Source organism: Xiphophorus hellerii, chromosome 23 (genome assembly GCF_003331165.1).
Source record: "Xiphophorus hellerii strain 12219 chromosome 23, Xiphophorus_hellerii-4.1, whole genome shotgun sequence".
Taxonomy (NCBI): Eukaryota; Metazoa; Chordata; class Actinopteri; order Cyprinodontiformes; family Poeciliidae; genus Xiphophorus; species Xiphophorus hellerii.
In genome coordinates, this window is record NC_045694.1 from 2,222,967 (window position 1) to 2,239,775 (window position 16,809).

Genomic DNA, 16,809 nt, shown 5'->3' on the forward strand with positions numbered 1-16,809 from the left:
GATGTTTTTTCAAAGAAACATATTTTATTTTCATTTTCAGTGATCTGAAGGCGAGGAGAGGCCAGTTAGTTTAGCAACATTTATTCACAAGGTAAATCCAGGTTGTTTACAAGAAAAGAAACAAAGGAGAAGAAAATGACATTTAAAACAAGAATAAAGTTTAATCACCACACAAAGAGAGCGATTAGCATACACATTTATAACAAGCACAAAAAAATAATAAAATGTGATAAAAATGAAGAATGAAATAATCTCTAACTGGAACCTGCAGTAATGTTTTCAGTGCTGATTTAAAGGAACCAACTCAGAGTTGTTCCATGTAACTGAGATGTTTGCTAGAAACCTTGAAATGTACCTACAGGAAATATTTAACCCAACTGGAGTCCAGAGCATTACACTCAGACATGGACGTGATACTTGGGTCTATATTAAAACAGTCAGAAAAAAAAATCCTGTCAGAAGAATAAAACTAAAGATTTTGGCCAAAATCAAGATTTACCAACCAACTTTTTCACATTTAATAAAGAATTATTATATTATAAATAAGAGTGATATTAATTGCTTATTGATTTATTTAATCAAAAATACAAAACAAAAAAGAAAACTAGATGAAATACAGATAAATGATTTGAAAGTAAATAATTCTAAATTATTTTCTGTTGTTTTGATCATAGCAGTTCAGGGTGAATTAAAACATTCAGGGATTGGAGAAAAGTCAGGATGCCATTGGAATGGGAAAGAAAGCTGTTTCTGCTAAGAGGTCAATAAAAGGGCATGAGTCTTGGAGCGGAGCAGCTTCTGGGGCTCAGAGGTCAGACTGAGTGCAGATGTGAATACAACAAGATGTTCTGTTAGTGTGAATATTAACGCGTTAAACATCTGCAGTTAATTTCTAATTTAAATCAAACATGATGTAAAATCCTTAACTCCAGACAAAACTAATACATGTCAGAAAAACATGAATAATCTACTTTCATGATTTGTGAAAAATGTAGAATTGCAAAAGTTGTATTTCTAACAATGTTGAGTGTATACGAGCTTATGAATATACTATTCTATACTTTTTCTGTTGTTAGTTTGTGTCCAGGATGTGTGGGGTCTGCAGAGATTCCTGGGTTAGGTTCTTCAGTTTTCTGTTTCTTGTTTTCATTTTACATTTACATTCAGCAGAATCTGCAGCAGATTTTGAGTCTGAATGAATAGAAATGGATTAATATGATGTTGGGTCTGCAGAAACAAAGCATCAAATCTGACATGCACATGACTTTCACACAGCTGTTGCTTTGTTAACTGACAGACACGCCGTCCCAACCTTTGTCCTGGATAACTACAGATCAGCTTATTGTTGCTTTGTTAATGGGGATGAGAGATTTGCTGCGTTGAAATGGGGGAGGGCTGTGTTTCTGTGGGGGAATCCTAAGCTTCCAAAGCTCCAAAATGTCCCTTTGGCCAGTCATGTTCACACACACACACACACCCACCCACGCACACCCATACACACACACACACCCTCACTAGCAGAGATTCTTCTGCTCTGGGTGCCATGAAGCTGATAGGAAAACTCAGCAGATGGTGAAACACTTTCTGAGGGCATTTTAAGGCACTGTTGCTTTCTAACATTCAACTTGTCTTTATCTATTTTCATCACAGATGCGATTTGTTTTAATATTTTAACATGATTTAAGGCCTATATTTTCTATCTTAGATTAATGTGCTTACATATTATTTCATAATAGGCTCCTTGAAATCCTAAGCTGCTGCTTGTGCCTATTACCAACAGAAGGAACCAAAGAACCTCGCACTAAGCTTATTAATGTGTCCTGGTCGCTCTCCAGTATGGGCTTTCCAGTTGCCATAGCAACCAGGCCTGAGCTATTGCCTAGTTGGAGAGACAAGTTGGTGCAGGATAAATATAAACCTTCTGCTGTAACTGTTGTGAGAAGCAGCTTATCCCGTTTGTCATTGTTAGTTTTCACAATATGATTATTTTCCGAAGGGGAAGTTTGACACCGAGGATCCAGATTCTGATTTTCACCATCCCTCATCTCCAGAAGTTAACCAGCGGCGGACTCCTCCGTTTAAGTGCTGATATGTGTTCACGCCCAGTCAGGCTGAGGGAAATCTAAAGGTCCTGAAAGATTAAGGAGGTCAGTTTGTAGCTCCTCTGGGGGAGGCTGTGAAAAAGAAACACACATTGTCATTAAACCAGAAGGGGCTGCTGCATGTCAGATGGACAGAGAAAATCAGATATTTACACTCACCTATAAAACGACTGATACCCCTTTTTTCCTTGACATTAAATCAAACTGAACATGTCCTGTTTATGTCAGCTAGGATTACCAATGTGATTTTCATTTGGATTTCTGACTAGTGTCAAAGTCTTTTATTACTTTAATCATATTCTAAAATATACTTTCATTAAGATTTATTTTCATTTAAACAATATGGGACTTGAACCCTTTAAAAAGACAGTGGACATCATCGGAGTTCAATGGAGGCACAACAAGATGTGTTTTAAGGGAACCTGCTTCCTTGTTTGACATTATGGCATAATTCAAATAAATAAATAAAAAACAAATCAGGCAAAATATAAAGACTACAGCTGTCAGCGAAAAGCTGACATCTAGTACTTGAGATCCCTCTAAAAACAATTTTAAATGTTTATTTTAATAGTTCAAACACCAAATATACCCTAGCATGCATTATACGTACAGTGGAAACTGTCTTGGTACAACAGCAGAAGCTAACATCTGGTCTTCCTTATCGTCTTGGGGTTCAACCAAATACCACCAAAGAAGATGAATGGTGCTCCTGGATTGGTTGTTTTACAAACGCCAGCTAATAGCGTGTTAAGATATTTCAGCTTCGCAAACTGCATTTGCGAAGCTGAAATGCAGTTTGCGAATATTTGAGCATATTTGAGGTATGCTCAAATATTTGAGGTATTTGAGCATACCTCAAATGTTTTAGGTATGCTGTATACAAATCCACAAATAGGCAGAATCTGTGAAGCATTAAGGGCTTAGATTGAAAAATATCAAATGTCACCCAGAATCTCATCACTATAAAGACAATAACACAAACAATATTCCCCGCTGATTGTTTTTTCATGATATTGGATATCTTAGCGAGAAATACCCTTTAAACATAAATTCTATTATAAGATCAATTAATGTTTTAAAATATCAAATTTGTGATAATTTAAAGTTTGTTATTTTCTACAGGATGTTTGTTGGAATTCAGTTTTAATTCAATGTTGTTGCTTTAATGAAGTTTATCACTGACCAGTCAAATGCGTTTTATTTGCTTTAGTGAAGCAGAAAAACACTTTTCAACTGGATGACATGGCAGCTCAGCAGGCTGGGCTGCCTGAGAGGGATAGCCCCCTGTAAGCGACAGCCCAGAGTCAGCTGAGGATGTGGAGATCATATCATTACAGCATTGTTCTATCTCTCTGTTGAAAGCGCGGCTCTTAGACCACAGGAGAGGCCAGGCACTCTGCCAGAAACACTTATCATCCTGACATCCATTTCTCACTGGCTTCACAGCTCAACTGTACTTTACGCCAAGCTTTCATGAGAGCTCAGAGGTTTGGGAGCAGAGAAGGCATCTTAGTCCAAATGACTGTGAAAGGGTTTGGCACCAGAAGCAGTTTAATCTGAATCAGTCAGTGTGCAGAGTCAAGCTCTTTTGTCAAAAATCACACTTTTTTTCTTGAAAAGCTGTTGAATCATAAATAATTTGAATCTCACAAATGAAAATTGAGTGTATTGATTGTTTGGTGTCCACTGAGAGGAAACAGCAAGTCTAAACACCCAGAAAGAGCTTCAGTGTTTTAAAGGCATTCATTCATTCACTGTGCCAGAGAAAACCCTGCTGGGTCAAGAACTAGAAATTCATGAAAAAAGTCACTTTGCAAACCTTTTGTAATTTTAAATGTTTCCTACATCTGTAAATATGAGTACAATAAGCATTTTTCTGCTGCATCTGTCTCATCATCACTAAATGATTGAAAACATAAAAGGCTCTGATCAGACTGATTTATTCAACCAGTAGTAGACAGGGCTGTAAAGGTGTCGATTGATCTGGGTTACAACCACACCGCATTCTGAAATGTTTTCGCTCTGTAATGTCACTTTTTTATTTTAAATATAAATTATTTCTTTAGCTGTTTTCTCACGTCATTTGTCCATCTTAAACATGCACATCAAACCATTGAACTTTGACCTAAGGGGCTGGCTCTTCTGTGTTGTGCCAATGCAGTCATAAATTAAAATATGCATCCCAATGAAGCTTGTTTGTCGGATTAAAGGAATTTTTTGAAAATAATAACATTTAAGAATGTGTTTTTCCTAGTGATAAAGATTTTAAAATAAATGGGCTTGTTAGCAATATTCTAATTTATAGAACGGGTCTGAAAATTTGACTATTCATTTTTCATATTTGCCACACATTTTCAGTGGGATTTTAGGTTCTAACATTCATTTGTTAGAACATTTGTTTGCATCTCTGGCTGCTTGTTTTGTGCTGCTGGAAGGAAAAGCTTCACCCCGGTCTCAGTCCTCTGGTTTCTTCCTCCACTGTCCTGCATTTATCTGCCTCTGTCTTTCCTCTCATCCTGTCTAGAACTCTGTCCCTGCTGAAGAAATCATTTCTATAGCATGACGCTGCCACTTCCATGCTTAATGATGGAAAGGATGTGACCAGAGTAATGAGCTGCTCTAGTTTTCTGCCATAGAATTTGAGTTGAAGCTCAAACATTCAGTTTTAGTCTGATTTGAGCAGATCACCTTTTCCTACTTGCTGTTGTGCCATTTCTCCTTCCATATTTAGATGATGCATTACTCCAGGAGATATTGAAATTTTGCGATATTTTTATGCAACAAAACTGGAAATGTGCAAAAGGTATGAATATTTTTGCATGCAGTGTTGACTCTTACATTGTCCTAATTGGGCAAAATTGTCTAAAAACAGTGTGGATACTTACAATTTCCAAATTTAAAAAGATTAAATGACAATTTTAGCTATTTTGTAGCTACCAAAAGATAAGATAGATCTAATTAAACTAAATATGATGTTGTGTGTACATGTTCAATGAAACACACAGCACAGCTAACTTTTTCCAAATCTCATTTAAAATGTCCTTTAGGGAAATAAAACTCTGACAGTAGTGTTATCATGGTGGAATGATTTATCTTCCAACACCATTAGGAGCTTAAATCTCTGCTTTATGTGAAACATACAGATTTTTGAGAACATTTTATTTATGTTTTCAGGCTAAATAGCATTAAAAGCTTTTTAGCCTTTATGTTAGAGGTTGGTGGTTGGTCATCCTGATTCTGGCTCTTTTGGAGATTTCTTCTTCTTCTTCTTGTCTTCAGTGTTTGACTGATCTGTCTTAAAAAGGGGAGATAGCTGCAAAAGAAAAAGAAAACATCAGTGAACTCTGTTGGTTTCAGTATATTAATAGATTTCATGGGAATTAATTGCACCAAATGAATTTTGACTGGATTAGATTGTGTTCAATTTAGCATGAATTAAATTGAAACACCTTAAACCAAAAGTAAGAACTGTGTGCAAAAAAAAAGCATTATCAATGTGTTTTATTTATTTTTTATTTTATAGTAATTAAATAAGCAGCTAGTTGGGTGGCTGAAGTGAGGGAACAGTATAAAATGAACTTCAAAACCTTCAGTTATTTCTTTTAAAATACCTATTAAGAAAAAAAAATAGTGTTTCCGTATACACCTGTATAAACTCTCAAGGTTCCATAAGAATAGTGGCAGTGCAGGTTCATTTATGAACTACATGCACTCAAAATGACCACACAATGCTGCCACCTACTGGTACAAACAGACACCGCAAACAAAGAGGCTCTGTACCATAAAATAAGCCACATTTCATTGTTTGTTTTTCTAACTGTTTTATAACTAAAGTAATCATTATTTGACATAGTTTTACTGAGAGATTATACTTCACCAATTCTGCAAATCAGTTGATGAATATTCACACTGTGATGCAGTGAGTGTGAAAGGTTCACCATTGAATTTCTGACAGGTTGGTTCACTTTTATCTCCTTGTAGGAAACAGGAGCTCCTCTCCATGTTGACGAGTCTGAAAAAAGAGCAAATACAGATATGGAACAATGAAGCTAAGTATATTTTATCAGTTATTAAAACACATGGAGTCCTCATTTTTATTTGACTACAAGGAAACATGAATTAATAAACATGAGATTTGCACATTGCAGTGGCATGGTGTGGACAATCCATGCTCAGTGCTGCAGACATTCACCATGTCTTGACTCAGAATTACATGCAGATTTTTTGTTTTCTTCTTTAAAATCCTTCTGACCTGTTTGGGAGACAAACATTTATTGTATTCTAAGACGAAATATGCTTTTCATATTATCATAATGTATAATTTTCATAATGTATCAAACTTTGATATCCCTCTTAAGATGGAAAAAGTGAGCAGAAATAGTTTTTAAAAATGCATTACATGAAGAGATTTTTAAAGATATAATTTCATGTTGTGTAGTTTTTCAAAACTGCACAATTGTTTAAATATTTTAAACAATTCCTGCACATTTTGTCTCCATTGTAGTGATAGAACGACAGATCAAAATGTTACCATAAAATTTATATATATACTATATATATATGTCAATTTTGGTTAAAAAATTAATTTAAATACCTTAGCTTTATCTAAATAACATACATAACAAAGCAGGGAATATCTGATAATATAATTTTACCACTTGCTGATTTCTGTCACGATTCCAATCTAATAATATTAACTGTTAAAAAACTCTAAAGTTTGACTTCTTCCATCACTGGATTACAGAAAAGATCAAACATAAATAGTTAAAGGATAAATGTAATATTTTGGAGCCAATATACCTATAAATACTGAAGGGATAGGATATGAATAAAACAAAATCAATCTTTCTATTGTTTGTAGACAGTTTGTTCATTTTAAGATCATTTTTGCCTCAGAATAAACAGGAATGTGGAACTATGAAAACATGATGTAGATTATCCTGCATGTGGACTCTGACCAGTGTCTCTGGAAAAGAATGGCAACAACCTGGGGAGAAACTTTAAGTCTTTTTTGTGTTTATAATTTTTTGTATTTATGCTTATAGCATATAAATATCTGCAACAATAAACAAATATGCAAACAAATGTCACCCTCTTAATGAACTTCCTTTATCTTAGTCGATGTGAGATAAAGTCACCATCAGTTCATCTAAGTTGTGTGAAAACTAACTGCTGCTGCCACCTTTGTAAATCTAATCTAAAAGACTAAGAAAGACCTGATGACCCATGAGTGACCCACCGGTGGGGAGAGACCTGTCTGCAGCTGTGTGTTCCAGCTCTCTGTCGCCCCTGCTGATTTGTGCTCTCCTCTGGTTTGAACTGACGTCTGACTCGGCCATGATCCCTGCAGCTACCAAATTGTTCCCGAAGGACCTTGACGATGTGGAGTGAGTCAGTGACGAGGGTTGTGACTGCTGACCCTGGACATCTGTGACACTGAGAAGAGAGTGAATAGTTGGTCATCTGTTGCCTTTCTTCTTTACTTTACCAAGAAGTGATTTTGTGGATGTGACACATTAATTAGGTTTAAATACACAAACACATCAAAACCTTGGTAAATTCAAAGAGCAACATCATGAGATAAGATAAGATAAGATAAGATAAGATAACTAGGTTTAACTTAAGTTACTTCTGATTGGTCAGCATCTCGTAAATGTCCTGCACCAACTGCTCAGCTGCTCCTGGTTCACAGTGTATACTTCCATAGATTGCTTCCTTCGATAGCTCCAGATTCTTCTTCTTCAAAAACTAGAGTAATAACAATTTTGAGCACAAATAGTCCATAAAAATATTACAATGAGTTCTCATTAAAAATATATACTTTAAGTTGTTTTTATATTTATAATATTCTTATTTTAAAGGTTTGTTTGCATGTATATTTGATCTAATTAACCCACATGCTAACCGGATGGGAAAAACAGCTCGTTATATTTTTAGATATAAAATATAATAACTTTTACTAACTTTAACTTTTTTAATAACTCTTACCTTCTGTATCCGGCTCCAGTTCTTCTGTTTGGAAGAAAATGATACTCCGTTGTGATATGAGTACACTGAGATGTCATGAGGGTAATAACGAGAAAATATCTCAGCAACCAGGTAACCATTGGACAAATCCCTGGAAGTGGAGGAGAGGACACCATTAAAATGAGTTGAGGAAGGAATTAAATGTCCATTCAAATAATCAAAATATGAATCAAGTACAGTCATTTGTAAATGCAAAATTCAATCATTAAATTCTAATAGTAGTAATGAATGAGATACATGTTGCCTCTATTTAAACAAAAACACAAATCTCTTATTTACTTAGAGATAAATGTTTACTCATTTAAACATGACTGTGATGAATTAAATAAGAAGAAAGCTATTAGAATATTTTATATTCAGATCTTCTTAGGTTACATACAGTTTAAAAATTGTTCTGATAATATCTGTACACACATGCAGGTAGGCTGGCATTTCTAGAGGTTTTGGAAGAAAGCAAACTGTATTATTCATCATGAAGCGACTAATTTTAAATAAAAGTTAGCGTGCATTCAGGGGAAAAGATGGTGTTATTTACATTTTATCAGCTTGGAGCACATATTTTTATTATACTATATTATCTATAAGTGTAGTTATTGAAATACCTTCGCAGATTCTTTGGGTGAAATGATAGTTCCAGATCTTGGAGCCACTTGATGACTTCTCTGTCAACTCCTGTCTTATGACCCTGAGAATAAGACATTTTCCTCAGATGAAGATGAATCAAGATGAGCTCTTGGAAACCGCTAACATTTACTCCACCAGCAGTTAAGTTTCCCCTGAAATGGCCTTTTTCTGTTTTTCCGTTTCTATGGCAACCAAACTGGCTTCTCGTTCTCGGCTTAACCTCTGCTGCCATCTAGCGGATAATTAACAGTTTTGAAGGGAAATACAAAGCAAAGCGTTTCTGAATACTAAATTATATTCAAAGGTACACACGTTTTATTTCACCTACAATTGACAATGAGATGTTTCAGTCTAAATGTTTATTCCTCAATCAATGTTATATAAAGGTTATTTATCAAGGCAACATAAACAAAAAAATCATGAATGCGCAAGAGTCAACTTTAAATCATCAAGTAGTGTTCAGTGCTTACAATATCAAATAAAAGAAACTTGTTCATGTATACTGTAGTGTGTTATAATTACATGAAAACCTTTTAAACAATATTTTTCCATTATAAAGTGCTCATGTGGTTTTAGTTGCTTGAACTAACAAAGCATCAAATACATGTGCAGAACAGAAATGAAGTGATATTTACTTTTTCATAGCATCTGGTAGGATGACTATAATATAAACTAGGGACCCCTAAAAGTTACAGCAGCAATTTCCTTTACAGTCAGTAACCTGACTGTAAGTTTTATTCACATACACTCCCAGTCAGAAGTTTATATCCATGCAGTGTTGATTTGAACCATGATTATTTTACACACTTAAAACTTCAGAGTGGTTTTAAAAACAGTTCATGTTTTTAAAACCAGTTTATTTGAATTATTTGTGGATTTTTTGTAATCTACCCATGGTAAAAAAAAAAAATACAGATGCATGCTTAAAAATTAAGATTCACCTAATAATGTTTGGATAAATGTTCTTTAGTAATTTGCAGGGAAACCATTAATAAGAATCTGACACGATTCTGGTTAGATATTTAACCATTCTTCTTTTTAGAAATGGGAACGTTTGTTTTATTTTTCTTTGTATGGACCCTGCTTTAAGCACAGTGCATGAATTATTAATAGAGCTAAGCCTGGGTGATTTTAAAAATGATTCAGCCTGTTTTATGTATTACAAAGCTGGTGCTGGTGTGTGTTTTGGGTCACTGTCCCATTAGACTCCCCCTGTTGTGTCCAATTTTCACTTTTGCCAATCACACTGCCCAGCGAAAATGAAAGACATGAATACATGTACAGGAACAACCAACACGGCTCCAGTCTATCATTAAATGGAAAAAGCTAAAAGATGAGTGTCACCGTCCAGAGGGAAGCATGTTTGGCATGAACTGACCAAGAAAGACCATTGACAGCTAGAGGGTCACAACTTGGACACAGTTTGCTGCTCCCACATTTATATGACATTGATTCTGATGATGGATGGATGTAAAGTTCTGAGCTGAAGTGCATCTTTTGGTTGGTTGGTGCAGTTGGGTATTCCCTTTATTCAGTTTCTGCTCTGTGTCTGGTTGAAATAATCCCTTATGGTGTGTTGGGACCACAGCATTACGGCCAAACCGGTTCTGATGTGTTTAGATTAGTTAAAGATATATTCCATAGAGTCCATTTAGGGGCACAATGTCTTGGTTCTGCTGGTCATTGGTATTGCAGGTAGTTCTTGAGCCTGTTGGGAAGAGGAAGGTGAGAAACAAGGTGGAGTCTGTCGCGGCCAACGCAGCTTCTGATGCACTGACGACACAACTGGCTCAGCAGGCGCGGCGTAGCTGTGAGAAAAACACACAAAACTCTGACCTGAAAATTGTTTGTAACAAATCAGGAAATAATGACGTTTTCACTGGAAGTAGCCTGGATGTGAGGAATCATGAAGTCAAGTTGAAACGCAGGTCAGCAATGAGTCGTACCTTCGTAGAGCAGCAGGAAGCCCTCTGTCAGACTGCTGGGTGGAGCCACATCTACCGGCCTCTGAAACTCTGTGTTTCTGGCGTTAATATCAGCCCCAAAGTCCAGCAGCAGCTTCACCACGGCTGTGCAGTCCTTTTCTGCTGCCGCGTGTAGAGGCGAATCCAAGGATTTGCCTTTCTGAACGTTTGCACCTGTATGAAGAACAAAATAATGATCTGAGATCAGATTGAGGTCATGTACAGCTTTTTCATCATGACCATCAAATTCCAAGCTTCAGATTTCTGTCTTTTTATGTAAATCTACAAATTCACCACATTTCACATAAACTCCTTTAACCCTGAGAACCTTTTCATCTCATTACCTTTAATCGAGAGTAACAAGATTATAAGCATGAACAGTCAGCTGAAAATAAGCTGTATAATATGTTATGTGTGGATTGTTTACTGACAACCAACCATTCTCTCCTATTCATTCCACTTGAACTTGTTCATATTTTGTCACTTTACAACATAAGATAATTGTACAGTGGAAGAAAAATGATGTGTGATTTTCACATTTAATAAGGAATTTGTGTGGTGTTCATCTGTAATCTAATATTCTCTATAACTATAACTTTTTACATCACTACCTGTTATGTATGATCTGGTATATTACTATCTATGAAACAGGTTTAAATGTCCTATTCATTTCTGGAAATGTGAAGTACTCCTACAGTTGCAGTATCATTTACTGCAGGGCAATCTTTACATTTGCCCTGTATTAGTATTTAAATTATTGAGTATAATATTGAGTGCATATTCCACCTTCTTGTCTAATGCTTTTATGTTTCACATTTTTTGTATATTTTTCTATTTTTTTTTTGACATTCCTATCATGTTTGTACTTGTGTATAATTGTTTGAGTAAATGAGTGCAGCACCTTCAAACATCTGGAAATTGTTCTCAGGGATGAAGCAGACTGGTGCAGCTCCACATTTCCCAGTTTCAAACCAGAAACCAGTGTATCAGAAGTTTCTAAAGCCATGATGTCATCATCATCTGGGCTTACCCTCATTGTTTAAAGAGACAGTAATTATTCTTTTGATTTTGAAACAAATAAATGTCTGACATATTCTCTCTCACATTATTGTAAAAATGAGCAAATAGACATAATTTTGGTAAGCATAACAGCCCTCAGAGAAGAGAAGTTTGGATTATTTAAAGGTGTATTTGTCTTTTTATTTGGTGCATGTAAACTTCTGGTTTCAGCTGCATTAAAGTTTTGTTCAGAGTCTTTTTAGACTCTGTAAGTATGCATTTCCACAGGGTAAGGATTTATATCCTAACCTTTCATATTCTACTTCTACTTGAGTGGATGCGTAGGACTTGCATCTGTCTCTGAGGAGATGTAAATATCCACACTGTGCTCCGAGCTAACCTTCCTTCAGGAGTTTCCTGGCACACTCCAGCTCTTGGCAGATGCAGGCAGTGTAGAGCGCTGTACCCAGGTGAGGAATGTCCATGTCCACATCGGCCCCCCAAGTCACCAGGGCCTCAACACAACCATAATGACCTGGAAGTAATGGAGCATGAAGATAGTAATCAGTATGCGACAATGTGAGGTGATTCTCCAAGCTGTCTTCTCCGGTCAGGTCCATTTATTTTTAAAGCTGTGGTTTTTTTACACTGTAGGTCATTTAGAAAGTGTGTTGTAGCAGAGCAGGAGACATAAACACAACTTGAAATATGGGATTGAGTGTAAGCCCAGATAAGGAGAAATATTGATAGGTAAAACATTGCAGGCCATCAATGAAGCTAGGCTGCTGTTTCTCAGCTAGAAAGCAGAAATATTTTCTTTTTCTTTTATGACTATTTCTTTGGATGGATTGTAAACAGATTATGACCTGCTAAAGCAGTTTTTCACCCTTTAATGTTGGCTTTAGGCTCTCGTTTCAATACACCATATTCTGTCATGTTATACCTTTGCTGGTCGCTTCATGTATCGGTGAAGGTTGGTATACAAGGCTCTGGGGTTTTGCTCCATTTTCCAAAAGGATTTCAGTGCAAGCCACACTACCCACCATACAGGCATTGAACAGAGGGGTGACTCCATCAATTGTAGATGCATTGACCTGTAAAAACATTTTTATTGTTATTTTTAGCCCATCTTTAACAATGCAGGTTGACTAATGGCAAACGCCAGGGGGAACAATTTAATCGCTCTACAGTGTCCGTAGATGGAGAGCAGCACATCTCTCATTTGTTATCCCCTCCCGGAGTTTCCCATCCATGGAAATTACATTTGACCTCAGCAGAATGGCAGCATTAAAGAGTCTCCAGGCCAGAATGTGACTTACATTCGCTCCTGCATCAATGAGCGCCCTGGCACAGGCAACATGGTCTGCGAGGCAGGCCTCATGAAGGGGTGTCACATGGTCTATAGTCAGAACATTCACATTGTGACCCTGGAAACACAGCACAGCAGCAGCCAGAGAGACTTAGTGGGAAAATTTGTTTTAAGAAGCACTCGGCATCAGACGCGCTCTGTCAATCTCCAGTGGTGAACAATGGGAATTACACGAACATTATCAAAGCTTATCTCCTCGCACAAGACAGAGCCATCATCCTTAGTTACGGCTTTGAATGATTACTGAACTTTACTGCAAAGTCACATTTCAACTCCACAGATTAATTAGCCTGCTAATTAAAGTGAAGCTCAAACTGAAATCTGGTTGAAATTCTAGTAATTCACCATGTGAATACAGTCATGTTGTCACTGATGTGTCTGATGTGAACAAAGCATCTCAAACTTCAGCACATGGTCTTCTGTGAGTGAGCAGAAGAAGAACAAAATGAAGATTGCAGTTTTTTAATCCAGCATTTCTTTGAGAATGATATAGGAAATAAGAATATTTCATTTTGCACTGAGACAGTTTTGGCCTCTAACTCAGATAAACCTGAGGCCCACAGATCCTGGGGCAACAGAACACACATCACAATGTGTCTCAACTTTTTGTGATCAACCAACACTAAGCAGTGCACTATAAAATCAAGGGAGAAAGATGCATAATTTTTTCAACTTTTTTATGAGCAATGACATAAAAATGTGGCATGACTTTGTAGCAATACCTTTCCCATCAGTCAAAATCTTTTGGGTTATTTTCTTACAAAAGTTTGACATCTTGACCTGCCTTTCTTGTGAAATAACTCAAACTCAGTTAGTTTTGATGGGTAACATCTGTACACAATAAGGTCTTACCAGTGATTAACCATTAAAATTTGGTCTGGTTAAAAACTGGGCCATTCTAACACAGACATGTTTGATCTAAACTCTTTTGTATGTCGAAGGTTATTCTGACAGAAAGTGAACGAGTCTTTGAGATCCTGTCTTAGTTTTTCTTTCAGAATTGTCCCATATTTAGCATCTCCACTGCATGATGCTGCCTCCACAATGTTTCACTGAAGGGATGGTGTGTTTATGTTTTTGTGTTTGTTTTATGCAAGTTTGATTTAGGCTTGATCTGATCATAGGACCTTCTTCTATACACTTGCTATCTTTGTCCATTTCTCTGTAAAACAAAGATTTGCAAAAGAATTAGTTAACATAGCTAAAAAATATGCATGACAATTTTATAGTTTGTTTTGGTCTGTCACATAAAATCTCAACAGAATTCATTTAAGTTTGTGCTTTTAATGTGACAAAAAACTGCAAAAAAATTTAAAGGATGTGAATATTTTTGCAAGGGACTGTGTATGCAGCTCACTATGACTTCTACCCCACACTTTCCACTCCTCTATCTCTTTATCAGACATTGAGTCTACAAAGGCACTGAGCGCAATTTAACAGCACCAGAGGTGGCAACAAAAGCCCAACATGCGTGCAGATAAGGGGACAGACATTACCCTCTGAGAGATTGTGTTCCCTTCACCTGTAAAATGAGGGTCCTCAGGGCGAGGAGGCGGCCCTGACTGGCAGCGTCGTGGAGGGGTGAGCGGTCCGCCCAGGATCCTGCAACAGGAATATAAATTCAGTGGTTGCTTCTCCCCACATTTATTCCAGATTGATACGTCATGTTGTCCAGAGGAGAAACACGACCTTTAGAAACTACAATGCAGAACAATACAAAAACCTGTCCCTGTGATGCTTGATCCAACAAGACATATTGTTTTAGCTGTATTGGTTCTAACCTTTTGATATACAGTACAGACCAAAAGTTTGGACACACCTTCTAATTCAATGGATTTTCTTTATTTTCATGACTATTTATAAGGCAAGAAATCCCACTTATTAACCTGACAGGGCACACCTATGAAGTGAAAACCATTTCAGGTGACTACCTCTTGAAGCTCATCAAGAAAATGCAGAGTGTGTGCAAAGCAGTAATCACAGCAAAAGGTTGCTACTTTGAAGAAACTAGAATATAAGGGCTATTTTCAGTTGTTTTACACTTTTTTGTTTAGTGCATATTTCCACATGTGTTATTCATAATTTTGATGCCTTCAGTGTGAATCTACAATGTCAATAGTCATGAAAATAAAGGAAACTCATTGAATTAAAAGGTGTGAAAACTTTTGGTCTGTACTGTATATTCAAGTCAGTATTGTGTAATGTGAATCGCACCCCCACACCAGACACACCTGAGTCAATATCCAGAATAACAGCTGATGCATTCCACACGCTATCATCTTCATTATTCTCCTTCTCCATTTTCATCATAAATTATAGATAACAATCAACTGAACTTCCTCCTTTTATTCATGCAGCATATTTTCCTCAACTGCCATTTCAAATACAGACATATAGAGAGACATCAAACAGATTCCTCCTAACAAGGAAGACCTTATCTACAGGAGCATGACTAATATCCTGATTTGAGCTAATTGGTATTCCCTTTGAGTGATAGCTACAGATTATGTTGTCGTGTCTGTCTTGCCCCAGAATGTGTCTCCGCGGCGCTTGTCCCCGAGAATGTGGAGTGTTGTTTTGGTTGCTGTGTGAGTGTGACAGGGTGCACTGCATAGCTGGGAATGGAAAGTAGGGCAGGCTGAGGTGGGTGGAGGGGGGGAGGGTGGATATCATGACTGGGTTCTATTATTATATTAGAGAGAAAGCTGCTGGGCTGATCAAGTCTTCGTTTAAAATGGAATACTTCAGGATTTATAAGTGGCTATTAAGCATGAAATGAAAGAAAAGTAGGCATTAATTCATATCCCTGCTATAAATGGGCATATAATTAATGGCTTTTATAGTAAATGGATAAGTGAAACAGTATTTATAGCACAGAAACTGTGTAAATATGGTGCATGTGCCCTTGATTTACAACCAGGAGGATTTCTTACGTCTGACCTTACAGGTGATGTCAAAAGTGTCACCATGAGACTCCCTTAAATACAGACGTGTAGTTGTGTCATATTTCACATCATATTCTACTTCATATAACCCAGTTTTATAATAAACAGCATCAACACAGTTATTCAAAAACGTTTCTCCCGGTACTCACTGTGTTGTTGACCGTAGTCATAGAACTCTGCTGATATCCGGGCAGCTTCTTTACGGTTCCCACGGACTATATAGAAGTATGTCAGCAAGTTGAGAGAAATCTTAACAAAGAGCTTGAAGCAGAACAGTGCCAAAATGCTAAGATAGACATTGGACAACTGGACTGCGAAAGGCTTGTTGGTGAGTTCCACCGCTCGGTCTGACATTTCCTCAAAAGAGTTTTGCTTATGAAGAAGGCAGGACCAGATGCTGCTCCAAAAGGCACAAGAGTTGCCTACTTTTCTTCCACTGCACTCTCTGATCGTCCAGAGCTGACAGAGTGCAGCCTGCAAAAAAAAAAAAAAGCCCTGCAGCTGCTACTGGGCCTGAGAGCAGCTACTGCAATGTTTTTAAACACTGCCTGCGGGTGTGTGTGTTCACAAGTTCTGAAAATTACAGAAGTGCCTGTTTGGTCATGAGAATCTAACCTTTAGTAACAGTAAATGATATATATATGATTCAGAAATATATTGGTTCTTGTAAGATTTAATAAATGGGTTTTGAAGAACCTGCATTTTGTTTTTAAATCTAATAGTACATATTTTTTAATCAATCAAATTCTTAATGCGCGCTGTCTCAATAAATACTCATT

General features: G+C 36.8%; 2 protein-coding genes across 4 annotated transcripts; both read right to left on the reverse strand.

The window, feature by feature from the left end:
- Positions 1-648: 648 nt before the first annotated feature.
- Positions 649-9,014, reverse strand: spata4 (spermatogenesis associated 4). 3 transcript variants are annotated; one of them, XM_032555316.1, is made up of 6 exons: positions 8,732-9,014; positions 8,091-8,220; positions 7,732-7,850; positions 7,342-7,538; positions 6,068-6,114; positions 649-5,415 (listed from the first exon to the last, which is right to left on the reverse strand). In XM_032555316.1, exons 1-6 carry the CDS (start codon positions 8,983-8,985, stop codon positions 5,329-5,331), a joined length of 834 nt encoding a protein of 277 aa, XP_032411207.1. In that variant the 5' UTR covers positions 8,986-9,014; the 3' UTR covers positions 649-5,328. The 3 variants fall into 3 exon arrangements, with proteins under 3 accessions (XP_032411207.1, XP_032411206.1, XP_032411205.1); XM_032555315.1 differs by having other exon boundaries at positions 6,041-6,114; XM_032555314.1 differs by having other exon boundaries at positions 6,011-6,114.
- A 34-nt stretch (positions 9,015-9,048) lies between these two features.
- Positions 9,049-16,528, reverse strand: asb5a (ankyrin repeat and SOCS box containing 5a). Its single transcript, XM_032555312.1, has 7 exons — positions 16,180-16,528; positions 14,608-14,687; positions 13,036-13,143; positions 12,660-12,810; positions 12,117-12,251; positions 10,700-10,891; positions 9,049-10,561 (listed from the first exon to the last, which is right to left on the reverse strand). The coding sequence occupies exons 1-7, from the start codon at positions 16,382-16,384 to the stop codon at positions 10,434-10,436; spliced, it is 999 nt and encodes a 332-aa protein (XP_032411203.1). The 5' UTR covers positions 16,385-16,528; the 3' UTR covers positions 9,049-10,433.
- Positions 16,529-16,809: the final 281 nt, after the last annotated feature.